The sequence below is a fragment of the Nicotiana tabacum genome, unplaced genomic scaffold, assembly GCF_000715075.1.
Source record: "Nicotiana tabacum cultivar K326 unplaced genomic scaffold, ASM71507v2 Un00002, whole genome shotgun sequence".
In the NCBI taxonomy this organism is placed as follows: Eukaryota; Viridiplantae; Streptophyta; class Magnoliopsida; order Solanales; family Solanaceae; genus Nicotiana; species Nicotiana tabacum.
The window spans coordinates 1,419,149-1,437,386 of NW_027438240.1; the positions used below are offsets into that span (position 1 = coordinate 1,419,149).

General features: G+C 36.1%; 1 protein-coding gene across 1 annotated transcript; it reads left to right on the forward strand.

The window, feature by feature from the left end:
- The first annotated feature begins 11,167 nt into the window (after window positions 1–11,167).
- On the forward strand, window positions 11,168–15,290 carry LOC107826812 (putative pectinesterase/pectinesterase inhibitor 61). The gene is made up of 3 exons (XM_016653845.2): window positions 11,168–12,310; window positions 12,726–12,862; window positions 14,325–15,290. Exons 1-3 carry the CDS (start codon window positions 11,388–11,390, stop codon window positions 15,020–15,022), a joined length of 1,758 nt encoding a protein of 585 aa, XP_016509331.1. The 5' UTR covers window positions 11,168–11,387; the 3' UTR covers window positions 15,023–15,290.
- The last annotated feature ends 2,948 nt before the right edge of the window (window positions 15,291–18,238 follow it).

The following is an 18,238-nucleotide window of genomic DNA, read 5'->3' on the forward strand; positions in this document are numbered from 1 at the left end:
TTACTGTTATACTTGAAATTTATGCCTATTTGCTGTAACTGTGAACGAGCTGAGCATCATATATTTGAGTTATTTCTTGTACTACTTTTATTATATTATTATGAGTTGTTGTTGGCTATTGGTGTTGGACACTGACCGTTGTCCAAGCTCGTCACTACTTTCAACCTAAGGTTAGGTTTGTTACTTATTGAGTACATTGGGTCGGTTGTACTCATACTACACTTCTGCACCTTACGTGCAGGTATTTGGATATTGATGTTGTTGTGTATGGCAGGAGCTAGCATTGAAGACGTACCTGCATTCCGGTTATAGCTGTCTCCTTTTCATGGTAGCTTTAGACTTATGAAAATCTGTTTATATATATTTCGGACAGATGATGTATTTATTTCATACTAACTTTGTAAACTCTAAATCTTAGAAGCTCATGATTTGTACTACCAGTCCTTGAGATTTTGTATAAAAGCTTATTTTTTTATCTTTTTTTTGTCTCAGTTAAACCTCGTTTAAATAGGACTGTTGCTATTTGGCTTACCTAACGGGTTGAGTTAGGTGCCATCATGACTAGTTGGATTTTGGATTATGACAGGTATTGATTAATTGATTAATTGAGTTGTCATTGATTTTTCCTTACTTGGGCTCATTCGTATTTCATATGTGTTCTAACTATGTTGTTGCTTTATTACCTGGTCATTTCCTGTTGCCATTTGTGCTTCTCATATTTTCATTGTTAGTCGTAAATTTGTGATTCTTCTGTTGTTAGTCTTACATTGATGTTCTCTCCATTGTTAGTTTTATGTTATATTTTGTACAGGTTTACATGTCTTGTAAGTGTCTTGACCTGGTCTCGTCACTACTCGACCGAGGTTAGGCTTGATACTTACTGGGTACCGTTGTGGTGTACTCATGCTACGCTTCTGTATATTTTTGTGCAGATCCGGGTTCTTTTGATCGAATTGGGTTGTGACTTATGTTTGTGCGGCTGGAGACTTCAAGGTATACCTGCTTGACATCCGCAGGCTCCGAAATTACCTTTTTTGTATTTTATATCCATTGTTTCCTATTACTCCGAGACAGTGATGTATTGTTATTTCTAGTGACTCTTATTATAGCTTATGACTTGTACTACGAGTTTTGGGATATTGTATCATGTTGAGATTATTGGCTTTATATAGAAATTCACAGTTATGTTTAATAGTTGTTTTGGTTAAATTTTGTCATTTATTCAGTAAGTGTTAGGCTTACCTAGTCTTAGAGACTAGGTGTCATCACAACATCCCACAGAGGGAAACTAGGGTCGTGACAAGTTGGTATCAGAGCTCTAGGTACTACGAGTCATAAGCAGATTTAGTAGAGTCTTGCGGATCAGTAAGGAGACGTTTGTATTTATCTTCGAGAGGCTACAGAACTATTAGGAAATTCCACTTATTTCATTCCTTATCGTGCGACATTGATTCAGCTTGAAGCATATATCTTATTTTCTTTGGCATTCATTCGTGTATGATTATGCACACTCAATGTCAGCTATGCACACCGACGGTTCATGATGTTGCGGATGGGCTAGGAGGAGGCCATGGATGTTCAAATATTGACTCAACGTGTCGTCCAGACTGAGGATACGACTGTATTGAGAGATAATTAAGTTGTTCATGTGGGGTGTGGCGGGTTCTGGCATCTAATTGATAAGTACGAGCTTGGAAAGATTTAAATGGTTGCCTAATCGTAGCGATCGTGGTAGGGTCATGAGGTGGATGATGACTTGAGGATAGTGGGTGGTATTAGAGACTATATGGTTCATATGGGGGTTTTGCTCAGTGAAAGGTATATATTATCATTCATGACACCGGAAGAAATGAGTTTGACTATTACAGGGATAGGCATACGCTTAATAGATTACTTGAGGTATCTCATGATTGGTGTTGTATGAGCTATGAAGGTTAGTAATATTGATTATCTGATGTTGTGTCCTATGGCTTCGCGCCAAATGGGGGATTCTACTATCGACGATCAAATTGCATGGGAAAGTGCAATATCAGTTTTGGGTCTGAGGTTTATATATAGTGTTGAGGGGTTCCCCGAATTGTACATGACTAAGACCTGATATTTTCATGAGATGGTGCTGGAACTTGTGGTTTATATGTATCATTGCTAAATCTACATTTCGGTATCAGAGAGGTTAGAGAAACATCTTCAGATTCATAGAAGGTCTCTTTAGAGTAGGTATCTTCGTTGCAGCATTGTTGGGTGATCCAATAGAAAATACAGTGGTTTATGAGCTTCTGGGCTACGTGGTTTGCGCTAGGATCTTCTGCATTGAGCTTTGGTTTTGGGACCATTGTGCACCAACAGGGAGAAATGTTACCCAGAAGAAAAGTTGAGGAGGATCTGAAGAAATGGGTCAGCTCGGTGGTGTTGGGTCAGCATAGCAACAAAGGTAACTGGTGTTTTGGTGTGATAGTGCCTCACCAGCGTTCTGTGGCGATACTCCTGGGATTGACAGCTTGTGTGACTTGGTTGAGTTGGGAAGTTCAGTTCTGATGGCTCGGTGATGTACGAGCTGGCCTCGAAGAGTTCTTGATAGTGTTGACCACAGTTTAAGGGATATATTGCGCATTATGATTTTTTTCTCTTTGATAGGGCCATGAGTTCTGGATATCATGGATGATTTCAGATGTTTAGAAGAATACTAGCACTATTTGATACCACCTAAGAAGGGTGCACACTCTAGAATGAGCACTGTGCCTGACTTCCATATGCCTGACTAGTATTACGGTAATCGCCTGGTGGATCGACTGCTGATATCCAGATTTTGCCTTGTGGCGCGAAAGAATTATAGAAGAACTTCTCGTGGACTGACCGTATGTGAGGAATGTGTTAGTTATTTGAGTAGTTCAGTGGGAATCGGATATGGAGATTCTAGTATTCTAGGGATTTGGAGACTCATAGGGTTCTCGAGGCAGATTGTTCCATGGTCGTGAATGGTGAAGGTATGTTAAGAGGTTGGCAATTGATGGTATGTACTATAGATACGCTACTGTGGGATTTTCGGAGGCTATTTACCTACATCGGAAGGATTGAAATTTATTTGGAGGCTTCTAGTAGGTCTAATAGAGATGCATATTCTAAATCGGGTCAGATTTATATACTCAGCGGTTATTGTGGAGGGGTATGTTATAGGTTAGGTTAATCACATTCGTGTTCTGATATGTCTTATGTGTTACTCTCCTATGCTGCGATGGGTTGTGATATGTTGGTTGTTTGCACACCGATGCGGTTATGTTAGGCTTTGTAGCAAAATTTTGAGCAAGATTGATCTTGGGGTATTGGATGGTTGATTGTTCCTTGGTTATGGACTTCCTATTTATGGTATATAGTGATATACATATCTCCACAGTTATGGTCACACGCTTCGTGTATTTGATATTGATATGCTTATGGTTGTTGATTATGAGTATCATGGTTCGACATATTCTAGGTGGACCGGTGTCGGATTGGGTTGTTCATCATAGTGGCGTTATGCTAGGATATGATCCTTTGTGCTTATTTCGTGTGTTACGTTTCCCCTTATATGGAGAATTGATAGGGTTGCACTTCATGGTGGAAACTGTTGAGTTGGCGGGACGGTTCCTTTATTTCTATTCTCTCTCCATTATTGGGTATATCTGAGTTATTGTGCGTTGGTCCACGGATTGTATGGTATATGACTCTAAGTACGATTTGTGTGACAGGTCAATCGAATAGCTTGTACTGGATGAGGCGAAGTTATTGGGCCTGAAAGGAGTGTTATCGGACTTGATTAAGATATGTTGGAAGGATAACATCGCCAGTTGGCTTAGATCTTTTTTAACTATGGTTCTTGTTGGGCAAGAGCGCTCCATGGCTTGTTGATCTGATAAATTGTTATGAGTTTATGGGTGTTTCTTCCTTCATTTACAGTGTGCGAAGGTTTAGAATAAGGTTTTATTTGATATGTGGTTTGTTAGTGGTACCAAACTTGTCATTGCGCAACTATTGTGGTCAGAAGCAACTACTATAAGTATCTTCGCTATGTGGTATTTCATGTGATTACATCTGGGTTACGGGTATGGCTCGGTTCAGTTTGTTCAGGCTTATACAATGTATTGATGTGAGATTCAGATCTTATGATGAATTTTAGATGTTGAGGATCAGATTCAGTTCTAAGGTTTATGGACTAAAGATTATGTGAGATCTTTAGTAAAGTTGCGTTGTTAGGCCTACATTGATTGGGGTGACGTGGAATCAGCCCCGGGTGTATGTATGGTGAGATCATGCATTGATTTAGTAGCTTTGGAATGACTCATGGCACGTTTGAGGACGAATGTATGTTTAAGTGGGGGAGGATATAACGACCCGGCCGGTCATTTTGAACAATTTCGTCTAGTTCGGCAATTTGAGGTCATAAGTAGCTTCACATAGCGTATTGCGACTTGCGTGTATTGTCGTCCTTATTTTTTGAGTGATTCGGCATTGATTTGGAAGAATAATTCTTATTTTAGAAGCTTAAAATTGAAAGAGTTGACTAAGTTTGACTTTTGAGTATTTGACCTCGGATGGGAGTTTTGATTATTCCGGTAGGTCCAAATGATGGTTTTGGACTCGAGCGTATGCCTGGATTTGCACTTGGATATTTCTAGAAGGTTTCAGCACCAGTTGGTGGAAGTTATCAATTTAAAGGTTTGAAATTTTTCTAAGTTTGACCATGGTTTGACTTTAAGGATATCGGGTTCGGATTTCAATTCCAGGAGTTGGTATAGCTCCATTGTGTCATTTGGAACTTGCATGCAAAATTTGACGTCATTCTGGGTTGATTTAATATGATTCAGCGCGAGTTGTATCAGTTGAAAGTTCATAAGTTCATTAAGTTCAATTTGAGGTGTGATTTGTAGTTTTAATGTTGTTTGATGTGATTTGAGGCCTCAAGCAGGTCCGTGTTATGTTATGTAATTTATTGTTTGTTTTCCCGGGGGCCTCGGGTGGGCTACATGCCATTTCTTCATGCTTTAGAGTTATTGGTTTCTGGTGTGCCTGTTGTTCTTCGCAGGTTAAGCCGTGATCGCGAAGTGATTCTGGGAGATCATTAATTTGTTCATCGCGAACGCAATGGTGGTCATGCGTTCGCGAAGCTCCAACTGTTTGTTGTTCGTGTTTGTGTCCTTGTTTACGCGTTCGCGTCAGGGAGATGGGGGCTGGTGGAATATCTCTCATCGCGCTCGTGGTAGGATAGATGTGTTCGCATAGCTTTACGTCATTGTTCATCGCGTTCGCGAGATATGTGCCGCTGACGTGAAGCTTATTTTCTCTGGGCAGCAGTTTCGCGATCGCAATGCTTGTTCCGCGATCACGTAAGAGGAATACCTCGGCAGAAATATAAGTACTCTATTTCGAGGGTTCACACTTTGAATTGAGGTAAGTAATCTTTGTCCAGATTTGATTATATTTTATGATTCTATCTTTATTTTTATCATTAAATTAATGATTCGAATTGAAGAAAATGAGAATTTTTGTAAAAACATCCAAAAATGTAATGAGGATTTGAAGGCCGATTTGATATCGAATTGAATAATTTTGGTATGGTTGGATTCGTATCGGAATGGGTGTTCGAATTTTTGTGAATTTTGTCATGTTCTAAGATGCGAGCTCGGGGTTGACTTTTTGAGTTGACTTTTTAGTTTTCATTAAACATCGAAACTTTATTATCCGAAATTATTTTCAATGGTTTTATTTATGATATTAAGTTATTTTGGCTAGATTGGGCCGTCTGAAGATTTATTTCACACGAAAAGGTCATTTTAGAGTATTGACTTGGCTTCTTGAAGGTAAGTATCTTGTCTAACTTTGTGGGGGGGGGGGGGGAACTACCCCTTTGGATTTGGGTTGATTGTGCTATTTATGTTATGTGAAAGTCGTGTACGCAAGGTGATAAGTGGGCACGGGCTATATGTGGTATTTGACCGGTTTGGGTTATCTAAACTCTTTCAATGCCTTTAATTGAATTGTCATGACATTTTATATCCCTCATTGATAATCTACTCTTACATGCCCCATTTGATGTTGTTGGTACTTGTTCTGCCTCTTACTTGTTATTTTGACCTTATATACGTTAGTTGAAGTTATTGCCTTCCTTATTGTCTTGTTACCTCTTAATTGTTGAGATACATTTCCTTGTTGAGCATTCCCATTCATTTTATTATTGTTGGAATTCTTGTACACATTGTAGTTGAGCCATAGGGTATTTGTTGTGAAAATATCAAATTGTGTGTTCCATCCACGACTCTGTGCTTATTTGCTACTTGCCTTAATTGTTTACTTGCATACCTTAGTTGTCCCGTGCTTTATTTGTTCTGGTTTTTTCGTAATATTTGTTGGATTTCTTGATTTTTACATGGTTCCTTTATTGCCTTGCACTCATACCCTTTGATTGTAGAAATTCTTGTAAATTGAGTTAGTGGATTGTTGTTGATAAATAATAGTACGGTGGGATCGGGTTGCAAACCGCAACAGGTGTAATAAGGGAGGATTATGTGATATGGTGAAATAAGGGAGGATTTGATATTGATATGATGGGATCGGGTTGCGCGCCGCAACGGATTTTATATGCTATTCTTGACATTTATATGGTGAAATAAGGGAGGATTATGTTTGTACGGTGGAATCGGGTTGCGCGCCGCAACGGATTTTATATGTTATTCTTGATATCGATATGGTGAAATAAGAGAGGATTGTGTTTGTACGGTGGGATCGGGTTGCACACCGCAATGGATTATGTGTGTTGTATTCATTGTTGTATTGTGTTACCTTTCAGTATTTATCATATGAAATTATGAGGACTGATATTTTTGAATTTATTGATTTCGAGGATATAGTTGTTTTCATTAGTTTACTGTTTTCCGTCATTTCATGCTTTCCTTTCCTATTATTATTATTTTAGTGAATTTATTTTAAAGATGAAATTACTATGATGAGTCATTATCTCATACTATGTTGAGTTGTTAGTAACATAACGGTTTTAAGTAAAAGAAATTTTTTACATGCTTACCTTGCGTGACTCTTAAGTTGAAACTCGTTGTTTCATTCGGTCTTTACTATTCTTAATAGTTATCATATTTTACTTTAATTGATTTCTCAAATTAAACTCCTTACCCCTTCTGATATTTTTACCTTACTTAAAAATAGATATTATATTTTATTTCAACAAATTCTAGATTTAATTCGGTAACTTATCCAATGATTCGTTTTATTTGAAAATGCTATTTTCTTTACCCAAATGATTTCTAAAATAAATTCATTTTCTTGTTTGACTCCCTACTTTATTTCAAGATTGTTATTATGTTTTATCGTATATAAATAAATCTCTCGAATATTTTATTTAGCAATTGACACGGATACGATGTACATGACAACCCGTAGACATTGTCGTGCAGAAATGATTTGGAAATAAAGATGTAGACACGAGGTGCCATATTTGTAAGATTTGGAAGTTTTGACTTATGATTTGAGATTTACGAGGAGTGGTACCTCGGGTAGTTCTTGTTGTAACTCGTGCATTAGGAACGATTTGATTAATTGATTTGTCATTGATTTTTCCTTACTTAGGCTCATTCGTATTTCATCTGTGTTCTAACTATGTTGTTGCTTTATTACCAAGTCATTTCCGGTTGCCATTTGTGCTTCTCAAATTTTTACTATTGGTCGTAAATTTGTGATTCTTTTAGTGTTGGTCTTACATTGATGTTCTCTCCATTGTTAGTTTTATGTTATATCTTGTACAAGTTTACATGTCTGGTAGGTGTCTTGACCTGGCCTCGTCATTACTCTACCAAGGTTAGGCTTGATACTTACTAGGTACCGCTGTGATGTACTCATACTATGCTTCTGCACATTTTTGTACAGATCCAGGTACTTTTGATCGAATTGGGTTGAGACTTATGTCTGGCTGAAGGTTTCAAGATATATCTGCTTGACGTTCGCAGGCTCGGAAGTCACCTTCTGTTGTATTTTATTTCCATTATTTCCTATTACTCCGGGACAATGATGTATTGTTCACTAGTAACTTTTATAAAAGTTTATGACTTGTACTAACGATTTTAGAATATTGTATCATGTTGAGATTGTTGGCTTTATATATAAACTTACGGTTATGTTTAAAAGCTTCGATGGGAAAAGCATGTTACGACAACAATAGGTAACCACTGAAAATTCGAGAGAATGGAGCAAATTGTTTTTGTTAATAATTACTATACGTTTTTTTCTTTTTCTAAAATAAAACGAGGCAGAAGAAAATTGCATACTCCTAATAAACATGTTTTTTGTGTTGTAGTATTTACATTTGCAAAATGAAAAAAAAAAAAGGGATACTTAGAAGTCAAAAGTCAATTTAATATAGATTCTTTATACTAAATTGACAAAAGTAGCCTTAAAGAGGAGCCTGTCCTACGTCCAAATTGAACAAATAATAGTTCAAAAAATTAATTCCTAAAGATGGAGGGAACGTAACTATTTATTGTATTGTCTAAATTAAATTCTTGAAGAGAAAAGACAACACGATAAAATTAACGCAGCATCCTCAATTGCATGAAATTTCGATAACAACGTCTTAGGAACTTTCTGAAGAAGTGAAGTGTTTTGTTTTTGAGCAAGGTGGTTGTTGTGTGGATACAATTAAATATATAGTTGCCACAGAATATAATCATATACCATTTTTATACTTTAGTAGGAGAGATAGCACGCAATCAAAAAAAAACAAGCGGCATCGAATCTCAAAAGGAGAGACTAAATAGGGAACTAAAGGTAACAACTATGAAAACGAACAAGAAGCTGAAAAAATCAATTCAAAATTATTCTCCCGTTTCAAAACGAATCATGGAATGTCAACTTGTTTAAATTTTGTTGCGATTCAAACATCTATATATATATATATATATATATATATATATATATATATATATATATATATATATTTGAACTACACAGGTTTGTTTTTTTAATAAGTACATTTGAACTAGTACTAAGATGCAATTTGTATATTCTATAATAACGAAATATTTAACACATTAGAATTGTTTATCAATACACGTCCCACTATTTCTATACTCTAATTAAATTTTCTTAATTACACGTCCCACTATTTCTCTTCTTACTCTAGCGATTACATTTTGTATGGAAAAGGCATTAGAACATTTAAAAATCCTACTTTGGCATCGTTACATTTCATGATGTATCAGTTATTTTATTGTTATTTTTCTTTGTTTATCCTTTTCCTTTTCATTCTTTGTTTTGATTTAGTACTTTGGCATCATTCTTGCCTATGCCAATTTGACTTGGTTCATCGTTATAAGAGATATATTAGCGAAGTACGAGGAATTTTTTTTAGGTCATAGTTCTATTGAATTTAGAGCTATGTTACGTTATTGGACAAGAAACTGTATTTATATAATATTCTCATGTTGAGTTTGAATTATTATATTTTCTATCGCATTGAATAAAAATTGCGACGGAAGAGAATCGATGTGATTATTGTTTCTCGTATTTGTACTAACTATCTTAGTATTTCTTTAATTGCAGATATACCACAAAAATTAAAGTATGTTAAAAGTGGAGGACAAGAAGGAAGCCCCGATCAGGATACTAAGCAAATTGCAGAGTAACTCCGATATTGTGAAAGTTTAAGTTAATGATTATCAGGCCAGCTAAAATTATACTCGATATCTTTTATTTCTCTCGGAACTTTTTCTTTTCCAGAATTTATATCCTACTATTTATATATATATATATATATATATATATATATATATATATATATATATATAGATGAGAAGTAAAGGTTTATATTGTTGTATGAAAGTTCCCACCAGAAAGCAAACTTAAAATAAGAAATTGATGCAAGTGTTGCAGCAGGCTTCAGTAATTTTTATACCTTTCTGGTTGCTTTTTAAAGGTTTTCCAATGAGTTCTGGTATTGCTTTCTCATTTTTGAACATTTTTCTCCCTTCAATGAAGATGTACGGCCAATAAAATGTTTTTCCTCTTTTTTCCTATTTCCCCGGTAACTCTAACGATTTTGATTTTCCTCACCTTTCCTATAATTGATGTTTATTATTGTGTAATAGTCTCTGACACAGACCACAGAGTATTTAGCCAGTTTAAGAATAATTGTACGTTTCTAACAATAGTAAGTCACTTAATTTCCTAATCCGCTTAATTACTCTTCTTTGCCACTCCCACTCCATTTCTTATGAATTTAATGTATGCTGAATGTGGTATTAAATTTGGAATGTCAAATGTATTTTTTTAATTTTGTTTGTTTATACATATTTAAGCCAACCAAGACACCATAATTTAGGAAATCGTACTATTTCTGCAATTTTTGTGTTGCGCCTTCAATACCTTCCCACATAGAGATCATTTTTTCTTGCTTTAAAGGAAAAAATTAGCTTCACCTATACTATTGTATTGTACGAAAATCAAAATTTGAGGAAAGCACACAAGTAAGTGTTAATCTAATTTAATTGAATTGAAAATAGTATTTCTAATATTTACATTATAAAATACATGTATTAATACAAAACTATTAGAAAATTATTTGTAAATCCACTAAGGTCTTTTATTACGGCGTGAAACACGGTCAAATTCATGAGTTATATATAAACACAGAATGTAATACAAACTGTATTTGGCCCCATTTTCCAATCCTCATAAAATCATATAAACTAGCTGCAAGAAGTTCGGTACAAAAAGCTATACTTATTAGTCAACCCAAGTGATCAATAGATTAGTTAGTCTAATTAACTAAACTCCACTAGAAACATTCTTCCTTCAGAAAGCAAAAAAGTACTACCACTTGCTATTCATCATTTTTAGCGCTAATTTGTTATATGAATGGGGAAAAAATCAAGTAATTAAAGCTAATTGAGAAGAAGACAGATCCTTGCTCCCAATGCCTCTTTTTATTTATTTTTGTTATAATAAAATTTATTGAAGAGAAAACATTTTTATTAGAATTTTTTTTTATCTCTATAACCTGAGACATGTAATAATTCTAATAACGGTTGTTAAAGAACTCTTTTTTCCCGATAAGAATAATGTGTCAAACATGAAATTTGTTCTTTAGTGGTTTGGTTGGTCTAAATTCTTGTGGCTCCATTCACTAATCACAGCATACTCATACTGTAAGTCGAAGCCAGCTAATTCTCCCTTAAGACATGGACCTCACACCAACCTCTACTTTTCTCTTAATTACAATATACTTACTGTAGCTACAACCCCTACTCTTCCACCGCCCAATATATATTCACAAATTTCTATCTCTCAATTATCTCCCCTCCAAAACTCAAGCAACTGCATTATCTTTCTTGAAAACTAAATTCATAAAAATGGGCTATGGCCGGCTAGGAAAACCTGGTAGGGAGATTATTCCTAGTGATATTCCCATTCCCAAATCCCGCAGTTCTAAGCTTAAAATACTCATCATTTTTGCCACTCTTCTTTTAATTGCCTCTGCTATTTCAGTAGCTGTTTTGGTTGGTGTTCGGAAAAATTCCGGTAACAGAATCGATAAACCAAGCCAAGCAATGGCGCGTACCTGCAGTCGCACTCTCTACCCATCTCTCTGTCTCAATTCGTTAATTAATTACCCTGGAGCTAAATCTGCTTCAGACAATGACCTCGTTCACATTTCTGTCAATTTAACACTCCAACGCTTTGGTAAAGCACTTTATATATCTTCCGACATTAACAACCTTCAAATGAACACTCAAATAAGATCAGCGTACGATGATTGTCTCGAATTGTTGGAGGAATCAGTGGACCTTTTGTCTCATTCTTTGAACTCTGTTTTCCCCGGCGGGGACGGAAGTAATTCTCCGACGGACTCCACACATGACGTGATGACGTGGCTGAGCGCAGCTCTTACGAACCAGGACACGTGTACGGACGGTTTCGCTGACGTCACGGGGAACGTGAAGGATCAGATGAGTGAGAACCTTAAGGACTTGTCGGAATTGGTGAGTAATGCTCTCGCCATTTACGCCGCCGCAAATGGCGACGATGATTTCTCCGGGATTCCAATACAGAATCGTCGGCGCAGATTAATGAAATTTGAAAAACATCATGATGATTTTCCAAAATGGTTGTCGAGGAGAGACAGAAAATTGTTAAACAAATCAGTGTCGGCAATTCAAGCCGACATAATTGTGGCAAAGGACGGTAGCGGGACGGTGAAGACGATAGCGGAGGCGATAAAGAAGGTGCCGGAAAAGAGTAATCGTCGGACCATAATTTACGTCAAGGCGGGAAGGTAATTAAAATTCAGTCTATTTTTCGTACCATTAGTTGGAAAAGTGAAGAAAAAAAAAACTTTTTGATTCACTTTTTAGTAACGTATCTGATTCCTTTTTAATCTCTTTACGTGGCAAACTCACAGTAACTTAGAGGAGTAGCGTTTTCTTCATTTCTTTATCGTAGTCATTAAGCAATTTGACTTCAATGTTTTAATTATTTTGACATTCTTAGTAAAATTTTCTAAACTCACGTGAACTTTATTCAGATTTGGTTTTGATATTCAACAAAGTGATCTTTAACCTAACTATTATTCCCTCATTCTAGAAAAAATAACAGAATTCCAACTATAAGGTTGAAGAGATGTTAAACTTCAAAAACATTGCTTTAGTTTATATTTGACAGTATTATGTATGTATAATAATAAATGACAGGTATGAAGAGGATAACTTGAAGGTAGGGAGGAAGAAAATGAACGTGATGTTTATAGGAGATGGGAAGGGAAAGACGGTGATTACAGGAGGCAAAAGTGTAGCCCAGCACATTACAACATTCCATACAGCTTCTTTTGGTAAAATTTTCCACCCCCTAAAATCTTAGTACTTATTTATTATTATTGGCTCCACTTTTTTATTTTTGGGTGTCACGGAAATTAAATTAGGAAATGGTGGGTATGGGGCGATACTGGGCTATGCAGAGCATGTGGTAGAAAACAACCCGTGGGATGTCATTGAATTTCCTTCTTTTAACTAATTCCTAATTAAATATCTCCTAGCTTAGCCCCCTTGCTTGGACTTTTTAGGTCTTTAATGTGGTTTCTAGACGCTCAATTTAGCACTTAATTATACTCTTCCCATTCACTTTTACTAGTATTCTAAATTTTTACTTTTACCGGTTACTTTTAGCATATCAATAGAAGACAATTTCTTTTTTCATGTTATACGCACAATATTAATTACTCATTTCAAATTATTTTCTCAAATCCATTAAAAATATACATCAATTAGTATGAGTATCATGATAAATTATGTACTTCATTTATTATTTTTTAAGAGATGTGCAAAGTCTATAGTAGATAATTAAAAGTAAACGGAGGGAGTAGTTCTCTCCTTGTTGCGCTGTTTATTTATTGTACGAATACCCATTTCACGTAAAAGAAGAAGACACTAACATATATTTACTCTGCTAATTTAATTTTGTAAAGGCATATTTATAGCTTGTTTGGCCAAGATTTTTTTGGGCCAAAAGTGCTTCTTCTTTTTTTTTGCCAAAGTGCTTTTGGCCAAAAATTGAGGTGTTTGGCCAAACTTTTAAAAGGGAAAAAAATATTTTTTTAAGGAGAAGCAGAAGTAGATTTTGAGAAGCAGAAAAATGTAGCTTCTCTCCAGAAGCACTTTTGAGAAAAATACACTTAGAAGCAGTTTTCAAAAGCTTGGCCAAACACTAATTACTGCTCAAAAGTGTTTTTCAAATTAATTAACCAAACACAAATTGATTCTCAACAAAAGTACTTTTTTAAAAAACACTTTTGAAAAAAGTATTTCTCAAAATAAGCAGATTTTAGAAGTTTGGCCAATAAGGCTATTAGATGTATAACAATCGGAGTTCGTCAGAAGGTAGTAATTTATGGCAAGAAGAATTTTCTTATCCTTTATCCATTGCAACATTGATTGGGTTTCTTCCTCCAGAATTAGGGATAGCGATATGACCTAACTAATTAGGTGGCCACAATTTAAAAGGGGGGGGAGGGGGTTTGTAGGTGGAGTCATGACGCATTGCCCATGTCATTTTTATTCTCTAAGATCACCTTTGTGTTTAACTTGGTTATTTTGTCACTTTTAACATACTTTAGATCTAATGGTATGCTTTTACCCCTTGACAATGTTATATTGTCATTGTCTATATTGCTTAGATCTCCATATTTTCTGAGGATCCGACACGGGTACGATAGTTTTTAGAGGATCCAAACAACATAAGTCATTATTATACAACAATCTATTTCAAAGAAGTTTATTGAATTTATTGATGAACAGCGGCAACTGGAGCTGGTTTTGTCGCAAGGGATATGACATTTGAGAACTATGCTGGACCAAGCAATCATCAAGCAGTAGCCCTTCGTATCGGAGGTGATCATGCCGTGGTCTTTCGCTGCAATATTATTGGATACCAAGACACCCTCTACGTGCACTCACAGCGCCAATTCTATCGCGAGTGTGATATCTATGGGACGGTGGATTTCATCTTCGGCAATGCAGCAGTGGTCCTCCAAAACTGCAACATCTATGCCCGAAAGCCCATGGCCAATCAAAAGAACACCATCACTGCCCAAAACAGGAAAGACCCTAATCAAAACACTGGCATTTCAATCCATGCTTGCAAACTCCTAGCAACACCTGACCTCGAGGCGTCTAAAGGAAGCTTTCCTACATATCTAGGTCGACCATGGAAGTTGTACTCGCGAACAGTCTACATGTTATCTAACATGGGCGATCATATCCACCCGAGTGGTTGGCTAGAGTGGAATGGTAATTTTGCGCTGGACACATTGTATTATGGCGAGTACATGAACTTTGGGCCAGGAGCAGCCGTAGGACAACGGGTTACTTGGCCGGGGTATCGGGTCATCAAGTCCGTTGAAGAGGCCAGTAAGTTCACTGTAGCAAAGTTCATTTATGGATCATCTTGGTTACCTTCAACAGGGGTGGCTTACTTGGCAGGGCTGAATACTTAAGGTATACCAAACCTACTCCAGAATAGATATTTATGGTTTTTGCAGTGGTATATAAATAAGTATACATGTCCGAATAGTATTTAATTTCAAAGTGTAATAATTAAGCCGTAAAATTGCAATTTGCTTCATTGCTAAATTGACTAAAGAGCAAACATCCTAGAGTTTACGTCTTTCATTGAATGATAAGTGTTGTAATTTATTTTTGTTGTAATTAGACCATACTAGCAAAAAGCTATTGGTTCAATTGAAAAAGTGCCAGTTTTACGTTCGGACAGGACTAAGATTCAATTATTTGAGTTTCAAACTTTTGTGGATGTGCCTCTACATTCTTTTCCCCTTAATAAATGTATGGCTTTCATTAGATGCCCGACGTCGTGGCTTTAAACTGTTAAAATGCATAAATGCAATAGGACTTGTGCAGGAGTCTGTAAAGAGGCTTAGTAAAATGTGTTCTTGTAAGATGATTATAGAACTTGGATCAATTCTATCCCCCCCCCCCCCCCCCCAAAAAAAATAAATTATACATGGATACAACGGTAAAGCTGACGGCAAACGAACCAATTCTGGTGTTAGTGCTCTAGCTTTTTTGAAAGGAAAAGAAATAATGTCAAAGGGCCAAACTTTTTTGGGTCCAATCCAAAAGACCAAAGGCATAGAATAAAGGCAGAGTTGGGGAGGTTGATGGGTTTGGAAACTTGGGAACGAAGAAAATTGGCAAAAAAGACTGGTGTGAGTATCTAAATAAGGTCTCTCTACTAAATGCTCAGACACTAGTGGAGGCCGGGAGATTGATAGGAGGGCTGATTTTAGTCGAATGTCCCCAAAATTGATTATATTTAAAGAATGGCTCACAGACTCGCACATAGCTTTTAATGGATTTTTCTCTAGCGATAAAATTGTTCGTCGAACTCTACCTCATTGTCATACTTTTGTTCTTCTTACGATTTCTCTATCGGATTGATAGAGTTGAAGCTATTATTACTCAACATATCTGTTAAATTGTTCATTGAAGTCTACCCGATTGTCATACTTTTGCTCTTCAAGGAGTTTTCTTGACTTAGTAAAGTTGATGCTATATTTACTCTACCTATTTGTTAAGTTGTTCATTGAAGTCTACTTTCTAGGTTTTTTTTAACAAAGTGTTCTTAGAATTTACAACTTCAATTTCGATTCAAACCACCCAAATCTACTCCAAATGATCTCAAATTTAAAACAAAATTTCTAAATACCAACACAATCTCCCAGTCAGCATTTTAATCAAATAACACCAAATAAAAAGACTCACTTTGTCCTCTTCAACACTTTCTATGGTCCAATAATGAAGTTTTTAAATTTTTACAGTAAATCGCTAAAATTTGTGTTTGCACTAAAAAGTTTAGCATAAATTATCAACACTAAAATAATTAAAACAATAATTTAACTTCTACTTTTCACCGACCAAACAAGAATTTCAAACTTTAAAAATTAAAAAACTATGGTGTTCAAATAAAAAACGAAAATATTATGCTAAGGCCGTAAAAAAAGGGACTTTCCGCTAAGACCAGTCCCTTTGGGGACACGCTCGGTGGAAGCCCCTGTTTACCATTCAGTTAAGTTTCTTCTAAATAAATTAGCCTCACGAACTACTAACACTATTATTCGCGTAGCCCTTTTTTTTTGTGCTATTTCATCATAGGCTTGGGAGGGCGATCCTCCCGGTGAACTGACCGTACCCCAAACCTAGCTGAAAAAAACTGAGACGATTTGCTTACTATATTCTTTTTCATTTATGAAGTGGACCTGGCGTCTGGCTCGGCCCAATTAGGAAAAAAATGGCCACTACACATCTCCCAGATCCATCATTCTCATCCATATTGTTTGCATGTAACTAAGGGTGGTAAATGGGCCGGTCCAGGCCCGGGACCGGCCCGGGACCGTGTGCCAAACGGACTAAACGAGCCAGGACCGTTTGGCCCGGTTTTAGTGGGCCTGAGCCGGTCTCGCGGGCCGGTCCTATGATTTGGGCCCGTCAGGCCCGAGACCGTTTAGCGCGCCAGAGCCCGGGACCGGCCCGGTCCCTTAATGGGCCAAACGGTCCCAACGACTATTTTTTATTTATTTATTTATTTTTATTTTTATTTTTAAAATATAGCCGTTGGGGTGTCAAAAATAGCCATTGGCTATTTATAAAATAGCCATTTAACCCCCAACTTTGTTTTAATCCCAAACTTTTTATAATTACATTTTTTCCTTATTTTCAACTATAAATACCCCATCATTCTTTCATTTTTTCTTACAAAATCATCAATCTATCACAATCTCTCTCTAATTTTCTTCTATAATTGCTACTATTGCTTACTTTATTGTTACTAAGTGTATAATATATAAGCTATATTATATATATATATATATATATATAAATATGGAATGATAGAAGATCAAGTTTTAGCTCAACTCAGATTACAGTTCAACTAAAACTGAGTTGAGCTAAAACTTGATCTTCTATCATTCCATATTTATACCAGCTAAGAAGTACCATACTTTGGTCATTTCATGTTACTACTAAAAAGTATATATATACTAAGTGTATAGTATATAAGCTATATAAGATGTACATATATATATATATATATATATATATATACTATACTATATATAAATCTTATATATAGTATATAAGATGTATATAGCTTATCGATAATTCTATAATAAAATTTACAAAGCATTGTCTTAGATATTTTTTTTAACATCCTTTTGTCTCTAATATCTATTTAATTTTTTTTTTTTTTAAATATGTTGGGCCCACTTAGCCCGTTTAGCCCGGGACCAAACGGTCTGGGCCCGGTCCCGGGCCGGTCCCTATAAAAAGCCCGTTCGGCCCGGGACCGGGACCGTTTGGACCGGCCCACTTGGCCCGTTTAGGCCCGGGACCGGCCCACTTGCCAGCCCTACATGTAACTATGAACTACAGTCAAACCTCTCTATAACAACCCTGTTTGTTCCGGATATTTTTGAATGTTATAGCAAATTACTGTTACGGAGAACATATATTATAACAAAATATGACATTTGGTTCCGAAAAAACGTTGCTTTTATAGTGAAGTGCTGTTATATAAGGATGTTGTTATAGAGAAGTCTGACTGTACCAGAAAACAATCGACTTAGGAACTGTTTTCTTTGGGAGTTGCTGTAAAAATGTATTTTTCATACATATGTTATCAGCCAAGGCTATCTGTT

Coding starts and splice junctions, on each gene's coding strand:
- LOC107826812 (XM_016653845.2), top strand. CDS start 11,388: ATGGGCTATGGCCGGCTAGGAAAACCTGGTAGGGAGATTATTCCTAGT. Junction 12,311..12,725: donor ATTTACGTCAAGGCGGGAAG/GTAATTAAAATT, acceptor AATAAATGACAG/GTATGAAGAGGATAACTTGA. Junction 12,863..14,324: donor ATTCCATACAGCTTCTTTTG/GTAAAATTTTCC, acceptor ATTGATGAACAG/CGGCAACTGGAGCTGGTTTT.